At 35.7% G+C, this 21,983-nt stretch overlaps 2 protein-coding genes across 2 annotated transcripts; both read right to left on the reverse strand.

Annotated features, from left to right (window-relative positions):
* Nucleotides 1-2,535: 2,535 nt before the first annotated feature.
* LOC109019612 (plastid division protein PDV1-like) lies at nucleotides 2,536-5,451 on the reverse strand. The gene is made up of 2 exons (XM_019001945.2): nucleotides 5,037-5,451; nucleotides 2,536-3,347 (listed from the first exon to the last, which is right to left on the reverse strand). Exons 1-2 carry the CDS (start codon nucleotides 5,367-5,369, stop codon nucleotides 2,856-2,858), a joined length of 825 nt encoding a protein of 274 aa, XP_018857490.2. The 5' UTR covers nucleotides 5,370-5,451; the 3' UTR covers nucleotides 2,536-2,855.
* A 7,037-nt stretch (nucleotides 5,452-12,488) lies between these two features.
* LOC109019611 (low affinity inorganic phosphate transporter 4-like) lies at nucleotides 12,489-14,069 on the reverse strand. Its single transcript, XM_035686589.1, has one exon. It carries the CDS (start codon nucleotides 14,067-14,069, stop codon nucleotides 12,489-12,491), a length of 1,581 nt encoding a protein of 526 aa, XP_035542482.1.
* Between the last annotated feature and the right edge of the window lie 7,914 nt (nucleotides 14,070-21,983).

A 21,983-nucleotide genomic window follows, 5' to 3' on the forward strand; every position in this document is an offset into this window, starting at 1 on the left:
ACGATGGAAGATGTAAGCTAACAGCTAGCAACTTGCAATAGCCTGCTTTTCCAAGTTGAGGCCGCTCTGTCTTTGTCTCTCTCTCTCTCTCTCTCTCTGCAACCCAACTTATAATGAAGATCAGGGACACCACTTCGGAACCCCTTCCGTTGTACTGTTGCATTTAAACAATTTGGTCCCCCACACCACTAAGGCACATTACATCAACGGATACTCTCACAATATGCCTATATATCCCAATTTATGTGTTAAGGTTTTGTATTATCTTGTTGAAATTATCCAAGTACTCCTGTATCGAAGCAAAAATATCTACTAATTTACTCAATAACTTGGTTAGTCATCAAGCATACTATCAATTTATTAATTAAGCAATAATATAAAATAAACAAAGTGCGTAATACCAATTTTAGTTACGAAAAGAAACTCTTTAAATAACTCTTTAAAGGTAAAACCTTACGGGACAACCAAACCCAGAAAATCAATTTTATTATTTGAAATAATTACAAGTAAAGCTCAATTACAAAATCTTTGTCAATTGATACTCTTAGTTGACCAGATAAATAATCCATTTTTCTTCTACTACAGTAGCAATTAGAACTTCTAACGATTTTCAAATATTAACTTTTCTATTGAAACTCCAGTGGTTGAACTCGATCACCTCAATTCTGACACGAAATATGCACGCACTCAAAAAGAGAGACAAAATACTAGAAAATTTTCAAGAGAATTATCTCACACTCAAGTATCACTCTCTATGAGAAACAATATGCATTAGAAAGTACTCTAAAAAATATGCAGATCTGAATCTCTACCGATCCTAACCAATATGATCTTTTAAATAAACAATCTGAAAGAAGTTTTAATTTCAATAGGACTCTGTTAACGTAACGAATCTGTCGTTGACGAAATTTCAACGAAATTTTGACATTTCGCGATTTATCTTCTCTGTAGTAACAGATTTCAAATCAATACTATATATATATATATATATATATATATATATATAATATGTATCTGTATGGTCCACCAAATTGAGCTAGCATGCATGCATGATTTACAAATGGTGGAAACTATATCATAAACAATATTTCAGCTCAAGGATCTTATCAAAGGTCGACTCACTCGATCGGCGGCCTGATCATCACCTACCAGCATGCCTGCCCATTATATATATGGTGACCACCGTCCAGTCTGAAAATCAACTTGTTGGTTTGACCATCCTATATAATAGTACCCATGCATCCACTTGGAAGCACTGTTTTATCCTGCATGGGTGCATGCATGATTGCATATATATCATGCATGCAGCACGTCATGTATCTATGTAAAAAAAAAAAAGAAAAAGAAAAAAAAAAGAGGGCATCATTAGGCTTTTCGACCCTAAAGATATTTTAATCATTCGATAAATTAATTGGTATGCATTATTCAAGGCGCGCATCTAAACATGACAATCTTTCATATATATCCAATTTTTGTACAACAAACAGCGGATATGTTGGCTTGGGCTAATCGAATGCAAATAAGGAAGAAAGGTACTGGAGCTGCACCGAAAACATACATATATTCTTTGACTATTTCATGTCAAGATCATGTGATTTGAAAAACGAAAAAAATATAGTAAATTTAAAGAGGGAAACGAAAAGGTGATTAGGATGTTAATTTCTTCTTGTCTTTCACCTTCTAAAAGGCCACGAATCCGGTTTTCTTTTACATGTACCAGGCCAGGCCAGGCCAGGCCAGGGATTTTTGAGTCATGCGCCCAACATCCAATAGGAAGTCAAAGTTAGGGATTAGACAGCTGAAAATTAATTATGGGGCTAATTATGTGTTCAAACTTCTAACTTTTTTTTTTTTTTTTTGGTAACAAACCAAATTAAGGAGACATTGACAGAGTGAAAAGCAAGCAGAAAAGGCGTACAAAACTTTCCGACATTCCTTTCCTAAATAAATAGTGATTTTTTGATATTTTCTCCCCATGCGTACGGTAAGGATTGTAGTGTTTCTGTCACCAATCACATATTTTTTGTGTTTTCATCAAAAGTGGTCTGAACATGACAGCTAAGAAAGAAAGAATTGACACAAACGTGGCTCCTCAGAAAATTTTGGTTTACACAAACGTGGTTTTATGGCTCCGTGTTAGTTGATGTCATACTCATACTCAGAAGTCACACTCACAAGAATCACGACTTTGTCGAGCTCGAGATTCAACTCTATGTGGACCCACTACGCTTATTTCTCTTACCGTTGTTGTTTGGAGGTACTGGGCATTCTTTCTACTTACCATATGTAAATTTCAGAAAACCTACCCCATCTGCTTGAATCACTACCCAAAGTCGTCACAACAGTTTAGATTGTTTTGCAAGTGAGGCCCAGTTACAGAGTAAGATCGCAGAGCCTAAATTTCAAAATACTAGATTTTGGAATTGGAATTTGTCAAGAGTGCCAACTTCCTAACGATAATGAGTTCCCCAAGAAAATACAGTAATCAAATGTCAGTACTCACAACAAGTTGAAGAGAGATGGAACAATACGAAAAGCGCATGCAAGAAAAACGTATTCACGTACAGATTGTTGCCATAGGCCAAAAGTTTGAGATATACACAGAATCCAGAAAACTGATGGAAAGAGGACCAAAAGTTAGGAAACGACTATAAAATTGAAATCACACTCTAATAGCCTCAGTTGTAGCTCCAACAACAATCTACAACTCGCAAAATCATGATTGTCCTAATTCCTTACTAGTTTGCCAGACCCTTTTAAACTTTCGTGGGAGAGGCTTGAAAGACAACAAAGCGAAGCTTTTTCAAAATCAAATCAGCATTCCCCTGCGTCATTGCAGAATTCAATTTCTCGCCTCAACCCCTGCCTGCCAACACATCCAACCGATTTTGTGATGATTCCTCCGGCCAAGACGTTTGTCTCGGATTTCCATTCCCGTAGATATCTTCGTGCTTCTGTGGATGGTTCTTATAAGCTACCTGATGCAGATGCAGCCATGCAATCATGCTAACTGCAACCAGAGCAGCATTTCCCAGTATCCCACCCATTTGATCCGATTTAAGGGATTTCTTTGCAAAACCAAAACTTGAAACGAGAACTTTGATGAGTATATTAGACCTCTTCTCTTCATGAACTACAACTTTCTCACCAGATGGACTATATGGATGACCAAAAAGTTTTTCAGGTGAAACAAAGTGACCTGCATCACGTACAAATGCCAGAGCTTCTTCAATGACTTCATACTTCTTACCATGATGATCAGCCAATCTCATTGCAAGAACTATCCGGCTTTGTTCTAATCGGGCAATTGCAGCATCTCTCTCAGCCTGCTGCTGCATTTGAATGGTCTGTCAAAGAGAAAAAAAAACCATGTGGAATCTGTCACTCTTACTCTTATTCCCATTTGAAAAAAAAAAATAACAAAAGCAAAGAAAAAAAGGATTCTAGACTAAAAAACCTTCTCTTAGCTGAATTCTAGCACCAACACACAACTGCCAACAAAGCCACGTCCCAAATATTTAAGTTGATATGCATCTAAAATTAGACTCCATTCCTTTCATACTAGGACCAGAACTCCAGTTTCAACATTGTTTTACAATATTGCAAAAAGAATGAGACTTATCTTTAGACAGTTAGTGCCCTCCAAAAGGTCCTAGAAATTGAGACAGAGCAAGGTACACATGCCATGTCCATTAAAAAAATTACAAGTTTCATCCATTTCCAGTCAGATAAAAATTTAGAAGTTGGCTCTCACAAGGCAGAACACAGATGGTTCCAATTAAAGATAATCCCATATTCAATTTTTTTTAATAACAAAATACAAAATGAAAAGCCCTATACATGCCATCTTACTGAAAAAAGTTTGTTGACCACTCACCAATTTCTTTATCTTTATGGCTACCAACAAAGCAAGGCCCTCAAGTTAAAGTGGAGTCTTTCCTTCCCTTCAATTTTACAGCTAACATATCTAAACAAAATACAAGATACCATCAAGAAACCCACAAAATACAGCTCACCACAAATAATTCAAGCTATTGTTCTAATTCCTTTCCTTTCCAATTTCCTCACTGTCTTGCTAATCAAATTGACTTAAAACCCCAAAATACAGAGATAAAACAAATACACCTGTTCTCATTTTTCTGCGTTTTCTCGTTTCTCCCCATTCAACCATCAACATTTTCATTTTCAAAAACTCATTTTTTTTTCACCATTTGAAGCCAACATCCTACAGCATAATTCTCCCAGTACAACTACCTCAAGCAAGAAAAGACATTGTCCAAGTAAAGTACTTGGGCCAGGCTGTAAGAACCATCCCCATTAAGATGTTTCTAGACCACACTGATGATTTACCTGCATCTGAACATGCTCTATAAGCCCTCCCTACCAAGTCACTTCTAACGAAGTTTTAGCACCCCTTCAAATCACAGGAGTAGTTAAGATCAGAGCCTTCTCCATCCTAGTCTCAACATGGTCTATATTCTTCATCTCATGCGTCACCTAGTCAGGTGTTCCGTTGCAAGGATTGCATTCCTCTAACCTCCTTGCATTTTAAATAACGTGTATGTAGATGAGGTCCAGCCAAAAGTAAATGATATCTACTCAATGAAAATTTATGCTTAACTCCAGTCTCACTCAAAGACCCTATTCCAGATATATGACAAAGGAAAAAGCAAGAAAGAGAAAAAGGAAAGTTCTTAGCTTTTCTCCGAAGGCCTAAGAGAGTGAAAATCTCTTTACTCAACTCTACATTTTCCAGTTACATTTTCTCAGCAACCAAACTGAACATAACCAACCAGGACTGCATGAACTTTAAGGAATCATACCGATATAACTCACGTCAGATAATTAAGGCTAATCCTGAACTTCCACAAAAACCGCATGAGGCTCTTAAGGTAAAACCGCATTTTCCTTCTCTTTTTCTCTTAATTTCCTAGAGGGTCAAATATCAAAATTGCTGTTCGTTATCACTCATCCCGACCAAAAAGAAAACAGAAATCAACCAAAGCACTCACACAGAAATCAAACAAGCGACTCACATGGAAAAATTCAAGCTGGTCCTCGAGGTTCTCAAGCGCGATCCGAATGGCGTTGAGGCTCTTGGCCTCCTGGATGGTGGATTCGTCTTCCAACCGTAAGTCCTTGACTAATACGAACCCGGTGGCTCGATCTTCGCCCTCAGAGACGTCGTTGTGGATGTTTTTGCCGTCGTAGGAGGGCTTCTTAATCTTCTCGGGCTTCCTCAGGGCTTTGACGGAGTTGAGAAAATGAGTCCGCGAGATTGAGTGGATGGCATCACTGAGCTTGTCGTGGAGGTCCCAGATTTTCTCCAAGATCGCTTCGATTTCATCCAGCTCCATCTCCCATGTCATTTCATCCGGGAGGAAAGAAGGCTCTGAGCTTTGTACTTTCCAGGGCCTCTCTCCTTTGTTGGTTATAATTTAGGGCCTGTTTGGCCTTTCAAACTTAGTAATATTATTATTATTATTATTTTCTTTGCAAGCAATTCATAAATAAACTAAGGGCCGTTTGTTTTCAGAGATGAGATGAGATGAGTTGAGATTAAAGTTAAAAAATTAAATAAAATATTGTTAAAATATATTTTTTAATATTATTGTTGTTTTGGGATTTGAAAAAGTTGAATTGTTTATTTTATTTTGTGTGGGGATTTGGGAAAGTTGTAATGATGAGGTGAGATGAGATGAGATGTTTTTGGAAAACAAACAAGGCCTAAATGGTTACAAGATGTTAAATTTAATATGGCGTGAGTCCTCAACAATCATTTCAAAACAAAAAAATGTAACACAAGATAAATAAAAAAGAAGGATCAGAGTAAAAAATTTGGCTTCTATCCATTTTTCACTAAGAGCATTCTCATTGGATTAGCTAAAAGCTAAATCCAATGAGAATTTAACTATTAGGTCATAAAATCCCTCACATTGAATTAGGTATATTCCAAATATTTGGAAATGCTACAGTAAAGTCTAAACTAATTTCTAAATTTGGAACACACTATTCATTCATCAAATCCATTTTATATTATTTCTTTCTCTCTCCTTTTAATATTAATTATTTCTCTTTCCATTTTAAGGGGAAACTCCTTGAAGCGATTTTTGTATAGTCTGATAAACAGACTCTAAAACTACGATTAAAATTCACAGTGAAATGTTGTGTGCTGCATTTTGTTGGTCTGAACTAGTTGAAGGAGACTTTTATGACCACTTTATCTTGATCCTTAAGTAGAGAAAACGGGAACATAGAAAAGTAGCAATCGAAAGATAAGTCAATACGTCGGTATAGGACTGTCACTGGTTGTGAAGGCGCGTATGGTTCATGCGCCACTCTTAGAAAGAAGGTAATAGTCGGATCTAAAAGATTTGAAGCCACTGATCCCAATGGTGTTGCACGTGTCGGTAGTAGACTCCCCCTAGGGCGACGGTACGTGAGTTTCACAGGCTGTGTGAGCGGCGCGTGAGTTGTACGTGCTATTCTTTTGGTTAGTTTTCTTCCTCCTTTCGACAAATCGATAGTTGGAGAATCTGCTGGTGGGACGCGTGGCAGTTGTAGGAGGTCGGTAGGCAGTAGATCGGCACATCTTGATGCTATAGAATGAAAACAATAGGAAAAAAAAAAAAAGAGAGAAGAAGTTATAGATAGTTTCAACATTGGACGGATATGAGGAGGGGGGGAGGAGCTCAAACTCCAATCCCGTCTGGCCGAAAGAATGGGATCTTTAGTTATTTTGTTAGAGAGAAAAAAAACCCTCTAAAGAGAGATGAAGGAAAAAATTGTAATAATATAAAATTATTATTATTATGTAAGTGTCCAAGCTTGTCCATTTTCTTTATAAAAAGTGTGGTTTATTAGAAAAAAATTAATTATATATATTTTCAATTTTCAATATTTCTTTAAGAGAAATATGCGAAATTTATGATGTATATATATCTATAATTTTCTTTTATATGTTTTCCAAATGCTTTATTGAATTGTAGGCCCAATTGAAAAGCGATTTTTCTTTTTTCTTTTAGCAACAATAGAAAATTTATATAGATGTACTACAAAATAGAAGACTACTATATATATTTCATTTTAAATAATTATATGAAATATGCAAGCCATTACGATTTAAGAAAATAATATAGAAAATCATTAAGTATACACACGAGTCATAGTAGTCGAAAAGTTTAACTAAGTAGTATTGAATAATATTATTACGGCCCATAAATGTATTTATCTATCTTCAAATCAAACTAGTTCAATCATGATCTAAAAAATTTCCACCCTTAACAATAAATAAAAAAGCTTCTCTACGATGCGGCCAGCATTGTTACTATTTTTTTCCCCGCTCCTACTACGAGAGTTGTTCTGCCTCTCTGTTTCACCTCCAATATAGATAAGGAGATCAGCAAAAAAAACATGTGAAAAACGTACATAATGTGTTATTTTCGAGATTTCTCCCAATCTTTTTATACTGTAAGGAACTAGCGTCGAGTATAGAAATAGCTGTGAAGAGGGCTCAAGCTGGTCACAGGCCACTCCCCGTCTCGATTCCTTGCACCTCCTATAATATTTTTAGTTTTGTGATCTTAATTGTTTATGCTATAGCTAGGGTTTTTGGTTCACACATATAATAACTAAAACGATTTTTGATATTTTGTTTATTTGGTCATTGGGCTGCACGTGAAGGCCGGGCAGTGCTCACCTTTTCAAGCATTGATATTTTTGAACCTAAATTCTAAGGCAAAGTAGTAGGCTAATATGATTGATATTACAAGAAAATTATTTATTTGCTGTTAATTAATTAGTTTCTGTTAAAATAAGTTTATTCTCGTCACAAATAGTTATTTTCATTATAAATAATTCGTCATAAATATATTTTTTTTCATGTAGTGTACGTGATTCATATCCAATTCGGTCCCATTGTCGGAGATGAGCTTGGATGCATACTCAATCCGGTGGTGATACCGCCTGTCCTAAAGGAAGCTTGACAATATCGGACGAGCCATAAACTGTGAAAACTGCACCTCTCCATGCAAGTCGCTTCACTCCGTGGCTGGAACCAAGTCGCCATGCGGCCAAGGACTGCTTGATCAATATTAAGCATGCTCTGGTAAGGTAAAGTAACATGCATCATACTCATACAGTACTTTGGTAAAGTAAATGGAGATCTATCGTCTAGCGAATAGGGATATAAAACATTCAAATGGCCTTGGTACGCACGTACGTACGTACATTGCATGCTGCCAATCCTCACTGGTCACTGCAGTTTTGACTCATGCACGCATTTCGATCAAGAGCTAATTAATTATATGTTACCCAACAATTGCATTCAAAAGCTTAGAATATTGACAACAACAACATCAATATATATGCCACGGCATATGCTTTGACGCTTTGATATATATATATATATAAACGCACACTGGCATGGGGCTACGTGCAAGCTGGCACGCATGCCCCTTGTACGTAGCTTCAGGTTAAAGAAAAAAAAAAATTCTAAAATCACTTTGCAGAAATATATAATAATAATAATTTATTAAATAAAAATTTTTTAAAAATAGATTCTAAACAATACCTAATTAAAAACATCATTATTTACATAAATGGTCTAACATACAAAATCTCCATTTAATTAACAAGCTCATGAGAGTTGCATACCAAAATTACCAAGTTTATAAACACAATGTTTTATGTAAATTGGTTTCACTCAAGCCGTCTCAAAGTGTCGGTGTAAAAATCTCTAAGATCTCACTTGTTTCTGTTTGTTAAATCGTTTCATCACCATTTTTTTTTATTTAAACAGATATTACATAATACATGTTTCGTCCGATTTGGTGTTTGTTAACAGTTAAATCTTTTTATCACCAATTTGTTTTAGATCTAAACAGATATTATATAGTGTTTATTTCGTCTGATTTGATGACTGGTTTCATCCAAGTTGATGCATGTCTATTGATCCCATTATTTCGAAAGTGGAGAGTAAAAGACATTGGAAACGTGAGAAAGTGAGAGGAAAGAGATTTCGACCAACCTTTAGATAAAAAGAAAGCTGTAAAGAGATAAGTAAAACACTGTAAAAATACACTTTACACTTGAGAAAACAAAGGGCAAAATTGGACAAAAAAAATACTATTCATCTGTACAAAGTATTAAGGGGCATAACTGTAATAACAATAAATTATACAGGGGACATAAGTGGAATAGAAAGTATTAAACAAAAATATTATTCATTCCTATTTATATGCCTATAGCTGCTTTTAATATGTAAGGGATATGGAAAACTTGGAAAACTCTGTATGCAGGAGTTTGCGCAGGGATGCACATAAATAAACACGGGAGTATATGTGGAAATTAATATGATACATTTTAGAATTTTTCTTTCCCAGTTTTTGAAACCCATCTCGTGCTCCCCCTCCATCTCTCTCCTCCATCTCTCTAAATTTTCACCTTCCCAGTTTTTGAACCGTAACCCCCTCCATCTCTCCTCCATGTCGCACCCCATGATGGGTTTTTAAACCCTAACTCCTCCATGTTGCGACTCGGGATGAGTTCTTTACAATATCCTCTCGATTATCTAACACAAGTAATTTAGCATCAATACCAACCCTTTGAAGAGGCTCTTTTTCTGGATGGATATCAGTGTTGAAAGTCACCTTTGAAAAGGATGACGTGCTTGATTTAGAGTTCTTAGTTTCTTCAAGCCCACCATTCTTACTCAAAGAAATCACAAGAGCGTTTGGGGTGAAGTTCTCCTTCTCAGGGGTAAAAATTTCTTCCTGGTCATGTAAGCCAGTAAAAAGAGCCTTTGAAAGAGAGTTATTTTCTATATCCTCCTAAATTTGTGAGGATTTCCGATTGGGAGAGAGAAACAGAGACAAACAAATGGGGAGATTTTTTTTTTTTTACAGTGAGAGAAACAAAGAGGATTTTTTTTACCGATAGGGGAAATGAGCCCACTTACCACAGATGATGATGAAGACTAGTAGAGATGAAGTGTTCAAAATTGTCAGAGATAACGCCGACAATAACATGTGACGATGAAATGTTGGGGTCGAAAATGCTAGACGTGCGATGGAGAACGAGAACTGCATCTTTATCCATCCTCTTTCTTTTTCATGTATTTTCTATGCCTTTTCTATTTTTATATTTTTTAAAGAGTAATTCTAGATACAACCATAAAATACATGAAAACTGCTTAATCACTTTAAAAAAAGAGTGGAGTCCACTATTAAAAAAATAATTTTTTTCATATAAGTCTTATATTTTATTCACTTTTTCAAAATAATTACGCGACGGTTACACAATTAATGATTGCAAATATCTTTTCTCATATATATATATATATATATATATATATAAATTATAGAACTTTCTGCCCTCAAACGGTATGCATGCAAGGTACGTTATACGTATGTACATCCCAATCCAAATGCTGATAATCATCCTGCTTAATTGTGACCAAATTGAAGAGTTCCAGGTCATGATATTGGAGTCTCTTTTTCTCTCATTAATTTTGGAGTACTATTCCATTTTTTTTATTCCATTTCCCCAAACAATATGAGAAAAAAGAAGAAAGTTAAAGATCAGTCCATTCCGGCAATATTGATTTCAATGGTGGTGAGTGGTGATACAATATTCACTTGAATAATGATAAATACTGTAAAGTTCATTTAATAATATTGATCATGCTGTTTTTATTTTTTATTATAAACACGAGACCCTCAATAAATATATTTAGACAAGTACTTAATTTGAGCTAGGGATCTTAATTTCTAGCTTGCATTTATTTGTGCACTCTATCTTTCTAATTATTATTTTGTAATTGGTCTATGCATGAAGGAATGAAAACGAAACGAGGAACATGATTAATTAATCGATCCCAAGTTTTGGGGGATTGAGAACATTTTAAAATATTCTGGCGAATTGGTCGACAAGAAATTAGAAAGCTACATACTTAATAAGGATTTTGATCTATTTGTTCATATAAATAAAATAAATTAAGGATATGACTTAAACCACAAGCATATAATTAAGCACAATATGAACATGATCAGCCAGCCGCCATTTGCTAGCATAATTAAGCCTGCATTCACAAGGTGCATATATGGGTGATGCCATCAAAGCAGCTTGAAAAAGACTTTTTAGTTTTTAAACTCGTCTCAACTCATTATTTTAATTTTTTTAAATTTTAATTTAAAATATAATAAAAAATTCAATTTTTTTAAATTCTAAAATAATAATAATATTAAAAAATAACATTTTAACAATATTTTATCATCTCAACTCAACTCAAATCAACTTATTTTAATATCTAAACGTAGTCTTAAGGCATGCATTAAAAACATTCCAACACTCCGGCGGCCCATACAAAAAACATTTTAATTAGATGCTACTTAAAAATTCTCCTTATTGATCACTCTCTTTTTGTAATTTAATTTCTCAAAATCATCGCTGAAAACATTTTATTTCTAAAAAATTCCCAAAAAGCTTCTTTATATAATACACGAGGTCCAAAAACGCCTTCTACAAACAACAAATTATATATTCTTGAAAACACTGATCAATTACCGTCCAGTTTTTCATGTACATGTTTGAATATGGCGGTTTGGACCTCTGATCTATAACTTCCAATTTGTCATTAATTAATAGTCTTTTTGTTTTATCTGGTGTTGAGAAATGATCATCAAGCTAGGCACATTAAATTGTTGTTCCAAATCGAGCTTTCTAGCGTTCGGGATTTTTCTCCCACCTAAAAATTAATAGAGGCGTATTAGCTAGGACAAATAATTTAACCATAAAGTAATTTCATAAAAGAGAAATAGTACAACAACAAAGCTGAAATCTTATAAATTGATATGACTTGATGTAATACGTTAGATTGCAAAATCAATTTTATTGTAAACTATATTTAACGTATTATATAAATTAAGTTTTTTCACATTATAAATTTACTTTTGAGGAATCTCTTTGTGATTGCACCACTTTCATTCATAAAAATATATTCACAGTCTTAATTAAATTGATATATAGAATATTACTATCAGTAGGGTAGGGAACATATATATTTTTAGGTATTTAGTACTGTAATGGCTATATATATATATTAAAAGGACAATGCTACGTACTAGCCTACTATGCTTTCTAGCTAATTTATATCACTCATTTTGCGCTCTTGATAGTGTCATGCACATAGATTGTTAAAATATTAAAAACATAAACATGAAAGAGCAGAGGGAATCTAGGATATTTATCTTCCGATACTCTTTTTGTGTTTTCTAAGTATCATTTTGTTTTAAATATATATATATATATTTTAATTTTTTTAATATGCAAAGGGATAAAGTAAGTCGTATAAATTAAGAGATATAATAATATTTTCCATATTAAAAATTCAAGATTTTATAATTTACACAAATATATAATTATAATCCAAGATAATTTGCGTATATGCATGCTTCATGACGTACGTACTAGTAGTCCTCTCCCCGTAATTAGTTCCGGTACTCTTCAGGAGTGGTCTGAGTCACCGTGGGTCTATTACAGCCATGTCTTGTGTTACCGCCGCCATCTTCTCCCGATATTTCCTCCAACGAGCGTCCTTTGGTCTCGGAAACTAAGAACGTGAAAAAAAAGCCCAACATGTTGGTGAATGCCAAAAATATCATGGCCTTCTTAATGTCGTTTACGTTACCATCCAAAGTATAATTTTGCACCCCAAATGCTCCAACCATTGCCCCGGCCTTCCCGGCCGCCGCACTTAGAGCATGACATGTCGACCTCAGCCTGGTCGGGAACAATTCAGCTGGAAGCACGAAGGTGGTGCTGTTTGGCCCAAAATTAGCAAAGAAAAAAGTTAGGCCGTACAAAGCTGCAAAGGTTGTGCCATGGTTCTTGAGGTACTGGTATTGAAGACCCATGATGAACATGAAGGCAGACATCATAAAGAAACCGACAAGTTGGATGATGAAACGACCCAGCTTCTCGATGAAGTACACGGTGAACCAGTAACCAGGGAAGGTACCAAACAATGCAACGACAAACATAGCACGCGATGTCTCGAAGACTTCTCGGAGAGCATTAAGTTCCACGTCCTTCTTTATCAAACCCACGGCCGGGAAAATATCCTTCTGGGTCAAGTTCTGGCTGTAAAAGGCTATGTCCAACAGGAACCATGTGCTCGTGGTGCCTATTAAATTAAGACCGTGCCGCCGAAAGAACTCCCTAGAGAGCAACGGATAGTTGTTTGCAGCATTGAATTGAGACAACTTCTCCTGTTCTGCTTGAATTTCAATGTCAAGAACCCTTCCCATATCAGCAGCTGCTTGTTTTGCGTTCCCTTCGATTATGGCGGTGTATCGACCGGTTTCGGGCATTTTCATTCGCCAATAGTAAGTTAAGAGTGCCGGAAAAGCTCCTAGCATAAGCACAATCCGCCATAGATAATCTGCACTTGGTTGTGTAGAAAGCAAGTGATCCACTTTGAATGGGCCGACTTCCTGACAGTAGCGAAGGAAGATCTTTGACAATATCATGGAGACCAGGCCTGCGAATATAATCCCCACACCTTGCATTGCAAACACTGCGGCGATGAATGCCCCACGAGTTTTTTTGTTGGCGTATTCAGACATGATCGTGGCAGAGAGGGGGTAATCTCCTCCAATGCCAAATCCTAACCAGAACCTGAAGAAACAAAGCGTTCCAATAACAGATTTTGCACCTGCACCGAAAGAAAGGCCAGAGCATATGGCGCAAATTACCATGATAACTAGAGTGATACCATAAACCCTTTTACGGCCAAGTTTGTCACCCAGCCAGCCGAAGACTAGTTGACCTGTTAGAGTGCCAATTAGGGCAACACCAACCACAACGTTGTTAACATTAACGGGAAGCTTTCCCGGCGTCCCTGTGCTAGGGTCGTAGTAGTAAAGTCGACCCAAGAGTTTTGAGACCGTGGAGATGCAAAAAAGGTCGTATGCATCTGTGAAGAACCCCATTCCAGCAATGATGATGGCGGTGATGTGGTACCATTGTGTGCGAGCAGAGTCGAGGGCTTGGAGCACAGCTAAAGACATATTTTGATGATCTTTTCTTTTTTGTGGGATGGTACTAATTTATTTGCCGGCGGCGGCTGGGTTTATCTAGTACTCTGTGCTAGCTTATATATAACTTTGCCAATCTATACTTGTTCTCTGATAGAATGATGAAGAACGTTTAATCCTAGGTTTTTCAAGGATATTCTATTTGCATAGATACAATTATGGATATACCTCATGTATCTAGACATGAAAGCTGACAACTTTTTAATTATTGCTTAATATATAAATATGCTGTGTGATTGGCCGTTAATTAATGATCAACCATCGATCCCAAGGCTTGTACAATCATCATCCTGCTAGCTATCTAGTTGGTAGTTTTACTTGTTCCCCCCAAGAAGGTTATCAAGATCATCTGCATGTTATTCTGCAATATTTAATGACAGTATATAGAAAACTTTAACTTTGTGTAATTCATAGAGCCAATATATATAATTTTATTATCATTATTATTAATTATTAATTAATTGCAAAATCAAAGACCTATATATATACATTATACCAAGATCATGATATAGCATAACCTTCTACAAGCTCAAAACAATATATATTTCATATTTAAAAAGACCGGATCGAGTCATTTAATTTCCAGCAGGAATAGTACTTAATTTTCATGCATTATAATAGTACTCATGCACGTTGAGAGATTAATTGGCATATATATATATATAAATCATCGATCGCGCATATTGCAGTACTCATGATGCAAATTGTATAATCCCAAAGGTTGACGTTATTGCAAGCTATACATTTCCACATCATGATCGGTTTTCTTGGACACGATGACAACTCTCATCATGTAACTCATATACTTGTGGCATGATAAATTAAACGCGCGCGAGTTCACTTCAAGCAACACTTACACTAGGATATTCGATATATATATATATATATATATATATATATATAATTTAACTTGAAAAAGATGACAAGACAAGCGACGAGGATTTCAAGTCTTGATCTTGTGTAACTTAGAATTCCACGAATTAAACTTCTACATAAGATCCAGAAAACCTCATGGACCTATATATATATATATATATATTGGTAAGTGAGCAACATAACATTACTCAAATATTGTCAAGATTTTAACACAAAGTTTTACCGGTGTTTTAAGAAATTGGTGGGATAAGTACCTCACCAATGATACCAGGGAAACCGTCCAACATGCAGTAAAACGCAATGAGGAAGGTTTACCTATTTTTGATGAGGCTATCGGGATGGCACATCCTGATGGTATCAACACTTTGATTTACACTGTTTTAAAACATTTTATTGGAACACCATCCAATATAACTAGTCGCGTAAGTGATCAGTTGAATAATCTCAGATGTCATCAGATGTCAGATTATAGATGGTATCAAGATGTTTTTATTTCTCGAGTAATGCTTCGTGACGACAGTCAAAAGCCTTACTGGAAGGAGAAATTTATTGACGGATTACCTCGTCTATTTGCCTATAAAGTCAAAGAAGAGCTTACTAATGCTTCTGGGTTAATTAACTATGAGGATTACACCTATGGTGATATCTTCAGTATTGTTAAGAAACTTGGCATTAGTATGTGTCATGATCAAAGAATGCTTCGTGAACAGATGAGAAATACTAAGAAAGCCAAGTACGAAATGGGCACTTTCTGTGAACAATTCGGTCTTCCTAGTAATGCTCCATCTAAAAGAAAGCATAAAACTTCTAAACCTCATGGTGGCTTCAGGAGAAAACCCCATGATGAATTTTATAAGAAAACTTATAAAAAACCTTTTTCTAAACAATTTCCTAAGAAAAAGAATTTCAAAAATTCCAAAGATTTTTCTCATGGAAAATGTTTTAAGTGCGGCAATACTGGGCATTTTGCAGATAAATGTCCCAAAAAAGTCAAAGCTTTTAAAAAGAAGCTTAGCCAGATGGATATCAATTCCCATGATAAAGAAGAACTATTTCGACTCCTAGAAATAGAATCATCTTCATCATCGAAAATCTTTGAGTATAGTTCTAGTGATTCAGAATATCACTTTGAAACTACAACTCCAGATTCGTCTGACTTAAAGCTAGGTTGCAATTGTAATTCTACTTGTTGCAAGCCTCCAGAAAAGACAATCAATGTCTTAACTAAGGCTGAAGAACAAGAAAATCTTTTGCTAACCTTGATTTCTCAAATTACTAACCCTGAGCTTAAGGAAGAATATCTCCTAAAGCTAAAGAAGGTCATGGTTCGCAAAGATCCAGAACCCTCTATTCAAAGGGTTAATTTTCAAGAAACCTTGGAAAGATTTTCAAAGAAAAAACCCAAGGATATTTCTGTTTCTGATTTACAATTTGAAATAAATTCTGTCAAAAAAGAAATGGTAGATCTCAGATCTGAAATAAATAACCTCAAATCTGAGAATGAAGTTTTAAGACAAGAATTTTTATTATTCAAGATCGATAAACAATTTGATCATGATATAACCGGTCTCCTTTATCAAAATTGTCATTTTGTGCCGAAGAGGTTTGCTTCCTTCAAGCATTTGATAGCCAGAAGTCAAAACATTTAAAATCAAACATTTTAAGATGTGTTTGTCAGTTAAACACAATGTGAGATTTGGAAAACAATCAAAATGAACAGGTCCTTCCGAAAGGGAGGACTGAATCAATCCAAGAATGCTATCCTCAAAATTGAGGAATCTGCCATCACATAGACAGAAAAGAACAGAGGCGTTGATGCCTAGCCTTGTTAAGGGTTTAGCAGCAACCTGAACAGAACCTATGTGAATATATTTATATCCCATGTTTTGATATTTTTGAATTTCTTTTTCTGTGAAAAGAAAACATTTTTCTTGGGATCTAGATATACTGTAGGTTTGTTCGACTGTTCGAACATTCAAGGTTTTAACCACCTAGTGCAGAAACTCCCGCACCCAGTAGAGGATGATCAAAACAAGATAGAAAATAGAAGAATAATATGCAACAATTAGATACCAGAATGACTCTGATACCAAAACAAGCGGAATGGAGAGGGGGATGAAAGGAGACAAAAGAAGAAGAGAAGGAAAGGAGAATATGATAAGTGAGCACAAGTAAATATGCACAATTAAAGGTAGGCGGTTAAACCGACCATATGCATGATGCAAAAACAGATATATGAACAAAACATTATCATTAATATAAAGATAATGAAAATACAAGGGAAGCAGGTAGTGCTGTTATTTGCACTTACAATATTGAGAGCAAAATAAGAGGAAGAGGGATTGAGAGAGAGAACTGGATTAGATAGAGAAGGAGAAGGGGCGGATGAGCTATGCCTAAAAATAAAACAAGGTTCTCCTTTTATAGATGAAGGAGTTCCTATTTACAAAGTAGATCCGTGGGTGAACAGTTGTTATTACTGTTTAAGCACGGGAAAAGTAAAAGTAAAAGTGTGATTGAACAGTTGTTAGTACTGTTCTACCACAAGTACCATCATTGTGTCTGGCGGCTACTGCTTTCGGCACAAGATGACAAATGAGCAAAGGAGGCTTTGTCAGTGGGTCTTCTTTGTCTTCTGATGGTAATCATTCTTCGTCTGTTAATCCGGCGAATCCTGAGTTACCAAACAGATTGCTGTATGAAGTCTCTGAGGATGTGTCTGAGTCTTCTTCTTCAGACTTGCTTAGAGACTTTGATAATGATTCTTTCAATATGTTGATTAAATCCTTTTTATTAAGTCCATCAAAGATGTCAGTTCTTTTAGACTTAGAGGATTTAGATGATGAACTATCCTTGTCCTTGTCTTTACTCCCCCGAGATTTTGTTGGAGAAGTAGGAGCCTGAATTAAGGGATATTCAGGGACGTTGGATGATCCAGCCTTGATCTTGGGAAATTCAGTTTTGTCCTGCAGGTTAGGTGCAGTCTGCGGAAAGTCCTTGATCAATAAATCAACAGTTTTTTCAACATTTGCGAATTTATCCCACCATTTTGTGAAATAAACTCGAGTCATGGTATCACCTGATCTTTCATAGTTCCATTTAAAGATCCACGGGAGGTGGTATCTTTTGCAGAAAATCAAGGTCGGGTGAAATATTTTAGAGTGCTGGTCTAAGGTTGGGCCAGCAATATTGGCATAATGTTGGTAAGCTTGAAAAAGCTGACCTGGTAAATTCTCAGGAATTAATCCATAAAGGTTCCACCATTGGAGAAACCAGAGAGGAAGAGTTCCTTTGAAATTTTTATGGAATTTTAAGAATCAGGAATGGCTCATATCAGGAGTTTGGAAGAACATGAAGCGCTTCCAAGCTTCAATATAATCATGGTAGGTGAAAACAGTGTCAGTTTGGGCAAGTCTTTTAGGAGTAGATGGGGTAGATCCCCAGTCTGCTTGGGTAAGGACTTGGAAAATATTGGCACTGTGATAGATCAATTTATTGGAATCAACCTTATCAGTAATAGGTTTGATTTCCAAAGAATTGGTATGAATCAAAATACTGGAGTAGAATTGAAGATTTTTTTAAGAATTTTCAGGAATCCAGTGGAAATTGGGTGGAAAGTAGGAAGAACAAATTTTAAAATTATCTGTATATATTGTGCTGTTAGGCTCAATATGAAACAGATATGATGAAAATTTCTTCTTTAGATATTCAGATTTTCCTTTTGGGAGGAAAAACTGAGAGGTAACAATTTGTTTGTTTTTTGACTCAATTACTTTCGCATATGGGTCAAAATCAGCAGCAAATACAGTCGAGAACGACTGTGTTTGTACAGGCTTGCCAAGTGGCGTGAACCTGTTGACAATGTCTAATGCTGTGGTTGCAGCATTAGTGGTAGTGGATGGTCCAGACTCATTCTTGATGAGTTTTATACTGGGCTTTGGTGGAGGTGGTGGATTTACTTTTTTCTTTTCCTTGACAAAATCTGTTTTAACAACGTTTAAAGAATTTTTTGAAACATAGGTGTTTTCTGCAAAGTCCAGAAGAGAAATATGCTTTTGGAGCTTATTCATCTCTTCTTTCCATTTGCGTTTAACACGCTGTTTTTCTAAATCTGAAAATTTTGCAACATAGACTTTTCGCCTTTGTTTGTTTTCAGAAGAAGCAAAATCCTTTAGTAAAGCAGGTAAATCAATTTCAAAGGGTTTGTTTAAAACATTTAAATTATGATGAATAGGTGCAACAGGGGCTTGCATATCTGAAGCTGTTGGTGACATAGAAGAATTATCTTCTTTGTCAGCTTCATCATTTATGTTCTGGTCTTTAGAAGATCCAGCACCACCTTGTGCAGTGTAAAAAGCAGAAGTAACTTGAGAGGACGTGGTTTGTCCTTTCAGTTTTAAAACAGGTTTTTTGGGTTGAACTGTCCTCACAGAATCTTCAAGAAATTGATGGAGTTTGATATCATTTCTTGAATTGTCTTGAATAAAACTAGATCTGGAACCAGCAAAAGAATTTCTTCTTCTACTAGAGGTTTCAGACTTATCAAAAGAAATTTTAACAGTTCCATCTAAATATTGTTGGATTATATCAGCATGAGCATCCGGAACAATATTTTTTGGAGGAGGAGGAATTTCTTGGTCCAAAATCCATTCAGTGGGAAGGGTTATGTTTTCCCAATAAATCCTTTTTGGAACTTTTATATCTACATCTGAAGAGCTACTCTGGATTAGGAGAGTGTGCTTTCCAGAAGGTTTTGTAATAGCTTTTGGATCTAAATTCGTTTTTAAAAGACGATAATAAATCCGAAAAATCAAGGCAAGAGGTTTGCTTCCTTCAAGCATTTGATAGCCAGAAGTCAAAACATTTAAATTCAAACATTTTAAGATGTGTTTGTCAGTTAAACACAATGTGAGATTTGGAAAACAATCAAAATGAACAGGTCCTTCCGAAAGGGAGGACTGAATCATTCCAAGAATGCTATCCTCAAAATTGAGGAATCTGCCATCACGTAGACAGAAAAGAACAGAGGCGTTGATGCCTAGCCTTGTTAAGGGTTTAGCAGCAACCTGAACAGAACCTATGTGAATATATTTATATCCCATGTTTTGATATTTTTGAATTTCTTTTTCTATGAAAAGAAAACATTTTTCTTGGGATCTAGATATACTGTAGGTTTGTTACTGTTCGAACATTCAAGGTTTTTAAAAAAGTATTTTTTAACCAAATGGTTTGATAAATTGATGAGGGATCAATTTCTGGGATCTTCCACGATCTCAGATTAGGAGATAGCTCTTCTCCATAAGAGCAATCTTCTTCATTAATTATGTCAGGAGGCAGGGCCGACCTGGAACTAATTGAGGAATTACTCCTCCACATTCTAAATGGTTTTGATCCTAATCTACAGGGAAGGTTGCATCTCAAAGAGGCTGCGAACTTACCGTTTGTGGGACTACCCTCAGGAACCACTATCTGCCCAGACGCCTACCCGGCTTTGGAGGGACTTACCTGGATTCCTTACTCTATCCCAGACCCGATCCTGAACCACCTAGTGCAGAAACTCCCGCACCCAGTAGAGGATGATCAAAACAAGATAGAAAATAGAAGAATAATGTGCAACAATTAGATACCAGAATGGCTCTGATACCAAAACAAGCTGGGTATCTGTTCAGAGCTGTTAAAAACCCCTGATTATCTTACCAGAAAGGATCCAGAAAAGGACAAGATTAGACTTAGAGGATACCCTCGATGATACTGAGGAATTACTCCTCCACATTCTAACTTGTGTTTAAAAACGAATTTAGATCCAAAAGCTATTACAAAACCTTCTGGAAAGCACACTCTCCTGATCCAGAGTAGCTCTTCAGATGTAGATATAAAAGTTCCAAAAATTATTTATTGGGAAAACATAACCCTTCCCACTGAATGGATTTTGGACCAAGAAATTCCTCCTCCTCCAAAAAATATTGTTCCGGATGCTCATGCTGATATCATCCAACAATATTTAGATGGAACTGTTAAAATTTCTTTTGATAAGTCTGAAACCTCTAGTAGAAGAAGAAATTCTTTTGCTGGTTCCAGATCTAGTTTTGTTCAAGACAATTCAAGAAATGATATCAAACTCCATCAATTTCTTGAAGATTCTGTGAGGACAGTTCAACCCAAAAAAACTGTTTTAAAACTGAAAGGACAAACCACGTCCTCTCAAGTTACTTCTGCTTTTTACACTGCACAAGGTGGTGCTGGATCTTCTAAAGACCAGAACATAAATGATGAAGCTGACAAAGAAGATAATTCTTCTATGTCACCAACAGCTTCAGATATGCAAGCCCCTGTTGCACCTATTCATCATAGTTTAAATGTTTTAAACAAACCCTTTGAAATTGATTTACCTGCTTTACTAAAGGATTTTGCTTCTTCTGAAAACAAACAAAGGCGAAAAGCCTATGTTGCAAAATTTTCAGATTTAGAAAAACAGCGTGTTAAACGCAAATGGAAAGAAGAGATGAATAAGCTCCAAAAGCATATTTCTCTTCTGGACTTTGCAGAAAACACCTATGTTTCAAAAAATTCTTTAAACGTTATTAAAACAGATTTTGTCAAGGAAGAAGGAAGGACTGTCATCCAGACTAGTCACCCTCCTTTGGAGACAATTGTTATTCCTATTAAAGGGTTAGAAGTAATTGGTTCTCCTTTCAAACTCTCTGACACTGTTTCAAAAGATCCAAAAAAGGACAAGATTCTTAAAGAAGCAAAAAAGATTATTTCTCAAAATAATTTTGCGAATCTTGCACTACATACGATCGGAGAACAGTTAGATAGGATTGAAGAAAAGGTTGAGAAGCCAGTTTTTACTTCAAATCCTGTTTTTAAAAATGAATATCCTTTGGTCTTCCCTAAAGATCAGCCAAAGAAAAAGATTGAAAAACCCCTGATTATCTTACCAGAAGAAAGGCCAAAAATCGATTTAAAAAATCCTCAGGCCAAAACTTTGGAAAAGATTGATCAGATGAT

Source organism: Juglans regia, chromosome 16 (genome assembly GCF_001411555.2).
Source record: "Juglans regia cultivar Chandler chromosome 16, Walnut 2.0, whole genome shotgun sequence".
Taxonomy (NCBI): Eukaryota; Viridiplantae; Streptophyta; class Magnoliopsida; order Fagales; family Juglandaceae; genus Juglans; species Juglans regia.